Below are 7,145 nucleotides of genomic sequence, written 5' to 3'. Positions count from 1 at the left end.
TCCCTATTAAGTTGGAACCTGGGTTTTTCTTTATAGTGAAACCATCAATCACCTCATAAAAATAATAAGGATTGGATGACAATTGATGGTTAATGGTTAGTTACCTCGGAAAAGAATAGATAATCCGGAGCTTTTGAATAGCCAAACTGTCGCTTGATATGATAGCAAGATTTGTCAAATGCTGCAGGTGAAGACTTGGTAATCTATTTGGTAAAAGAAAACAAATCAGGCAGGTAGTCATTCAAACTAAAGGTGTGGCAAAGCATGCAAGTGGTGGTAGTATGTCATCAGTGAAATGCAAAAGAACAAAGCTAGATCTTATTGCTCAAAACTTACCCAGCAAGGCTCCCCAAAATAAAGTGTAGAGATCCAATATGCTAAACAACTTGGTTCTTAGTTGGTACACATTATTGAAACATCTTAAAACTCTTAATAGAACTGATGGAAGAAAGCCATGATCACTAAAATCTGTTGGGAAGAAATATAAATAGGGGCTAGAAGTGCATTGTTTGTCATAAAAGAAAGATACCAATATATACATGTATAAGTTGGCTTATTTCACAGATCCCACAATTCAATCGCAAATCTCGGTTACAACTCATTTAAACTTTCCTACTGGGACCGACTGCCATAATCGAAATTATCGCTCAAAGAAAATAACGGTGAAGAAAGGGTCTGTGTTGTGCCTTTCTCAAAGTAAGGAGGGCAATATGTATCTGCCCCCAATAGTAAAGACAGATTTAACATAAATTTGTATTATTGATTCATTGTCCCATCTTTCTGTTAACTTTAAAAAACTGATGCAACCTTCGATGGACTTCACCATAATTCTCAGTTGAAGCAATAAGACAGTCCTTAATCCACTTTGGAAGCTTGTCAGCTGGATGCGAAAAGCTTCTTTTTGAAGAATTAGATGCATACCGAACGTCAACCAATAAAATTGCTGCATAATCATTGATATGTCGAATCGCTCTACCTGTAAAAGAAGGCAAGGAAGGCAGGACATTAGATAAAGACAAGATGAAAGTGCAATGGTTTGCAAGTAGAGAAAAAACACTACACTATCACTACAAGACTTAAAGACTTGGGGAAAACTATTGATTCAGTGGCCAGGATTACTCATTCCGAGCCTGATCAAGATCTCATCTAGGCGAGACTTTTTTATTGCTGCAGTTAACTAAGTGGTCAAGGATAAAGCATAATCACTGAACAACCACAGTTAGAGTGAAGTTAAAATGCTAGCCGTGATTTCAATCAAAACCACCAAGTCGACTATTCTCTAATTGAACTGACAGTAATAGGCACTAAGACAATCCAAACTCCAAAACTCGATTCAATTCAATAGTTCATTTTGGAAGACAACTTATGTTTCCCTTAATAAGAAAATGGAAATCATTACTTACCAATTGACTGATTCACGGCTTTCATGCAAAGATTCTCGTAATATTCTTTTCCTCTTTTGCAACTTCTCAAGATCTCCAAACCAGTTTCAACATCTCCACTAGGAACCTCATTATAAAACTTCGAACTCTTTACAGAATTTGAATTCCCCAGATTTTCAATATGCTTCACCCTCTCCATCAACTCAATGTCAGATGGACTAGGGTAGGGCAGGCCAACCATGACAATACACCTACCCATCCCATCACTTAAGTTGATGCCTTCCGATATTTTCCCCCCAACAACAGCAAATAGCACCGCACCACTAGTAGACGAAATATTTTGTTTTGGATCCTTCTTGGACAATGCCTCGATGTTTTCCTTGTATTCCTTAAGAACAGATTCCACATCAGAATTTTTTCTAGGCTCTCTAAATATACATTTTTTCTTCATTATCCTGTCAAGGATGCCTGAAGTTTTCCATAAACCATATACTTGTTCTTCATAATCAAACGAAGAAAAGAACACAACAATTCCTTCTGGAATCACAGTTACTAAATTACAAAGCAAAAGCCCAAGCTCCTTTATCTGTAAATTCAGGGCCATAAAGCAATCAGCTACCATAAAATTAACAAGGAAACAAGCTGACCAATTGAACAGTAAGAAAAAGTTTACTTTATATCTTAACTATCTGGAATAAAACAACAAGAATACAAAAACATGAAAAATACAAGGTATAGAGTGAGAAAAAAATGGGCATAAATCAATTCAAGCCTGTAATTTCCTTACGATAGCAGATGAGCTTCTGCTGTTGTAGCTAAAATCAAAAGGCTGACCCGAAGGACCGGAGGAAACAGCCATTGGCAAAATACTTTCTGGAGGAACAATGTGACTACACGAAAAAAAATTCAACTGAGAAGAGGGTAACCATGGAAAGAGTCGCTCTCTTGTTTCTTCTATAGGTTGTAAAGTTCCCCCAGCGAGAACAACAGCATGTGCTTGATCTACAACCTACAAGATTAACTAGTCTCAGAATAAGGTATCGTACGCAAAATTCATGATGTAAATTTCTTCTTTTGCGAACCTCAGAAAATATCTTGTCCCCTGTAAGCATAACAAATTTTATATATCCTCCACGCTCCCCTAAGCTTGTTGGTCGGTTCTTAGAGATGATCACTTTTCCATCTCCATCAAAGTTAATAAGGGATAGCAGCATGTCAGCTAATGCCCTAAAGCTTGAGAGGGTACTTTCCTTCTCGTAACATTCTCCAGAAGTTTTCATTCCCAAGTCATTTCTTGGACTAATAATTCTCTCTCCATATCCACTAACCTGGAAAATTTACATCTTAACCCAATATAAGAAGAATCATTCAACATATGTGGATATAATTAGTAAATAAGAAGGATATACCTTGTGCATGATGTTGCTTTCCTTAATATACTGTAGCAGTTTTACAAAGTTGATATTATCTATGTTGAGAGAGAAGAGAAAATCATTTATAGCCATTGAATAGTCCAAAGTACCATTTTTTCCAGTACTATTACTTTGACAAGGTTCCACATAAGACGCTTCCTCATTGTGTAAGAGTTTAAGGAGAGCCTGAGTAACTATAATTAGAGTTTGAATATATCTCCGATTCCCTGGTCCCAAAAGACTGCAAAATCTTTCAAAATACCTCTCCATGTGGTGATGCACATTCTCCAGCTGTAAGAAAGTTGGGAAATTTGTTACAAAAGGAAACAAGGTACTTGGAACCAGTTCTGTTAAAATTCTATGGTTATTTTTTTTCTGTCTCTGTACAGCTATTCCCCACTGGGTACTGATTGTAGGACTTAGAAAGGGACACCAGGTAATCGATTCTATACAAGGATTAGAACTCCAAAAACACTTAACAAGACTAAATAACCAGGTACCATGGTTTTAGTTCTTATCAAAATTTTAAAATTGCAGTGAATAACTGAATTCAATAAAGCTGGTAACCATACCTGCAAATAAGTGATCTTCGAATCATGCATGCTGATGAGAGAATCAGCTAAATTGTGCGCCTCATCAATGATTACAATACTGTTCTTCAAAACAAGGCCAAGAGATTCACGGGATGATTTTGATAGAAGAGACTGATAAGGTAGGACAATAAGATCAGCACCCTGGACCAAACTTCGGGAGCCATAATAAGGACACGTTCCCACCTTTCTTCCAAGGTGAACAAGATCTTCAATGTCTAAGGCTCCTCTTTGAGATATCTGACTCCTAAAATTCTTTTGCAGTTTTGGGTTTCTAAGCATTGGACACCCAGAAGAAGCCTTGGTCCGGCACATTTTTCCTGCACCACCTAACTTCTGTAAATGGATGTAACCATAAGTTCATAGTGAACCGAGAAATCTCCAAATCCAATGATAGGACGTGCTGTTAACATTGTTCTTTAAAAATGGAAGAGAGTGCATGCCGATAAGAACAACGGATCTCCACATATTTCTAGAGTAGTATGATATTGTCCACTTTGGGTATAAACTCTCATAGCTTTGTTTTTGGTACCACCCAAAAGGCCTCATACCAATAGAGATAATTGTACACACTTATATACCCATGATCATTCCTTTCCCTAATCAATGTGGAATTTTGTTTGCACTCCTAACACATGCGTATATACAAAATGGTGGCAACCAATTCTATAAAACTAGAAAACAAATGATTTCAGGAGATAAAACGATGGAGACCTAGAATAAGTAAGGATGAATCCAATTAAATTATTTAGCAAGCAAGGTGGCTGATGAAAAAGTTTGCATTTCATACCACCTAAAAGTACCCATGTTTCAAAAGATCAATGAAAAAGTATATATTTCACCATTTCTTATCAGTTCGATTTTCCTTCCTAGTTTCTAGTTAAAAAAGATAAAAGAAAAAAAAGAAAGTGTGTGACAAACTATAGTTAATTAAATCAAATATGCGCATGTTATTTACAATGTGGACCAAATTCTACTACTAGTAGCAAGATGGTAATAGCTAGAATAATGAGCAAAACCAAATTATAAATCAAATGATTCTCAGAAGAAAAATCCTCATAATTGCCAAATACACACACACTTATTTTCATAGTTTTCGACTGTGTATAAGTGAGAAGTCTGTAAACGGGCACTGTTTTTTAAAGGTATTCTACTATTCTTTAGTGATTATAACTTGGCAAAGGTGGAGTCTTCACAATCTCGACTTTGATAAGTATTCTTTTAACTTTCATTGAATATACAAGGGCATACAAGATAGGAGAGCCAAACCTGTAAATAGGACTTCCCATCCAAAAGAATAACCCCTAACAAATAATTACAAGAGGTCTAAGAGGCCTCCACCCAATAGGAAGTATTAAACCTTAAATTATCCCAATGAACATTTTGAGGGCAGTCAACCCCTTGAAAAATCCTACTATTTCTTTCAAGCCAAACACCCCATAAAATTGCAAGAAAACAAACTTGCTAGAGGACTTTGCCCTTACAGACTGTTTATATGAAAACAAGTTCCTATCTACTGCTGATTACTAGAACATCTCATACCTTGGCTTTGGATGTCTCAGTAGTCTTTTTCTTTTGAAGCTCCAAGCATCGCTCATTTATGTGACTTGCATTACCAAGTTTGAGCACCTCTGAAACATGTATCAGTAATGTAAGGAATACAAACACACACACAAACACAATAGACAAAAGCCAGAAGATATATATACCTTCATTAATACAAAAGATTTTCCTAGAACCCAGGCAAATGACATTCAACTCACTTGCAAAGACAGTCTTCCTTAACTCCTTTATAAATTGTGATAGCTGTGAGTGTGTTCGACTACAAAAGTAAACTTTCAACTTCTCTTCATTAAATTCCTCTTGCTCCTCTTCGTCATCACTAGATGAACTGTTTGAAACCCCATTGACCTTCCTCTTTGACTTCCCACTACTAAGAGCCACTTCATCTTCACTTCCACAATCCTCCACCAAAAACTCTTGATCATCCATCTCCAGACCATCATTTGGAGTCTGCATATTCTTTTTTTCCCTCATAACCAAATGGTCTTCCTCCTCTTGTGAAAACAAGTTCTGATGATTATCCTTGGGACCTTCTTTCTTATGTCTTCCTAATCCCACACCAAATTCTTTTATTTTACTCTTCTTCTCCTGATTGTAATGGTCTTGACTTACAACAAACTTCCTCATCCAATCAGGCTCGTCATCTGAATTAAACTGTTTTTGATTTGTGCTGGTCTTGTCGGGCCCATCTTGTATCTCACTATTCTGTTTCTTCCTTTGGTCAGCCACCCATTGCAAAGCGCCACATATGATGCTTAGAGTTTTTCCCGTACCTTTAGCAACAGAATTAGTTTCAATCAAGAAATAGAAAGAAAATATTTATTTTCTTACTAGAAGACGTTGCAGCTAAATGAGACAGGATGAAATAATTTTTTTCTTAAACTGAATTCTCACTAGCAAATACCCCCTCGAGCTTTACAAACACTGTAAATTATCAAATGCAACTAATTTTATCTCAGTTCTTCCTCCCGAGAAAATGCCGCATTTCCTCCATCCACTCAGATTTCTGATCTAACAATAGTAAGAATTTATCCAAGAATAAAGCAAGAGATACACATGAATCGTAGACTTCAAGTTAGAGCATTGTTCCGATAAGTATAGAGGTGAATTCACCCAGGCTCAGAATGGGGCCCTATAATTCTCAAGTAAGGTTATCGTTGGTAGACTTTTACAATCATAACAATTCAAATATCACGAAACCACAACTGAGCATCATAAACCAGTACTAGTAGATCGCAGTAATGGAAAAAAGAATCTCGTAATGTATGAAACAAGAGCGAAAAATGCTGTTCGAGGTTTAATCCATTCCCCATCCGAATCAGACCAAAAGCTACAGATCGAACTCAGAAAGAGAAAGAAGAAGACAGACCAGTGGGGCTTTCAAGCATGGAGATTCCGCCTTTGTTAAGAGATTTATACAGCGCCTTCATGAAATCAAACTGAATCGAGTAAGGCTTGTAAGGAAATGCCGGAAATTCGGGTTCCATTTCGTCGATTTTTTCCATCTTCTTCGAATGACGGCCACAGTCCAAGGCTCCAAGGCAGCCGAACCCTTTCGCGCCTTTTCTCTATTGGTTTCATTCAGTTGCCGTAGGGCGCGAAGTTCTGCCGTTTTTATACGCCATATTCTCAAGGTGCATTTCATGTAAATTTATTTTATTTTAGTTACCTTTTGAAAAAGGTAACTAAAATAAATTTTAAAATCATCAATGATAAAAATTGATAGGTGTCTATCATTGATGGTTCTAAAATTTTACTATATCTTGTAAATATTCAACAGTTTTGTCATTTGAAATAATTTTTCTTTTGAAAATCTAAATATTATTGTAAAATTGAGGTTAGGCAACAGTGGGAATCGGATATCAACCAAATATAATATTAAAATAAATAAATATACGACAAAATACATTTTTGGTCCCCCATATTTACAGTTATATCTATTTGGTCTATGAAGTTTTAAAATATACACTTTAGTCTCTAGGTTTGCAAAATCTATATTATATTAAAATGGATAAAATGTAGAGAACCCTCCATTTTCAATTTTATTCTCATTTTACCCTCAACTCCTATTTAAGAGGCATTTCACAAATCGATGAATCAAAAACATCTTTTGAGTCAAGCATCTCATTTGAATAACTACCCACATTTTACAAAGATATCATCTATACATTTTTCAATCCTTCCAAAATGGTAGAACA

The 7,145-nt window shown here is 36.1% G+C and overlaps 1 protein-coding gene across 3 annotated transcripts; it reads right to left on the bottom strand.

Moving 5' to 3' along the window:
• Positions 1 to 488: 488 nt before the first annotated feature.
• On the bottom strand, positions 489 to 6,570 carry LOC120087355 (RAD3-like DNA-binding helicase protein). Of its 3 annotated transcripts, none has more exons than XM_039044345.2 (9): positions 6,317 to 6,570; positions 5,094 to 5,720; positions 4,927 to 5,015; positions 3,367 to 3,720; positions 2,792 to 3,085; positions 2,465 to 2,710; positions 2,170 to 2,391; positions 1,404 to 1,968; positions 489 to 976 (listed from the first exon to the last, which is right to left on the bottom strand). In XM_039044345.2, exons 1-9 carry the CDS (start codon positions 6,450 to 6,452, stop codon positions 765 to 767), a joined length of 2,745 nt encoding a protein of 914 aa, XP_038900273.1. In that variant the 5' UTR covers positions 6,453 to 6,570; the 3' UTR covers positions 489 to 764. The 3 variants fall into 3 exon arrangements, with proteins under 3 accessions (XP_038900273.1, XP_090173455.1, XP_090173454.1); XM_090317329.1 differs by having other exon boundaries at positions 1,404 to 1,770; positions 6,317 to 6,548; XM_090317328.1 differs by having other exon boundaries at positions 4,927 to 5,720; positions 6,317 to 6,548.
• Between the last annotated feature and the right edge of the window lie 575 nt (positions 6,571 to 7,145).

This window comes from Benincasa hispida, chromosome 9 (assembly GCF_027475165.1).
Source record: "Benincasa hispida cultivar pf3 chromosome 9, pf3_genome.v1.1, whole genome shotgun sequence".
Taxonomy (NCBI): Eukaryota; Viridiplantae; Streptophyta; class Magnoliopsida; order Cucurbitales; family Cucurbitaceae; genus Benincasa; species Benincasa hispida.
The sequence above is the reverse complement of the archived record's forward strand: the minus strand, read 5'-3'. Positions and strand labels throughout refer to the sequence as shown.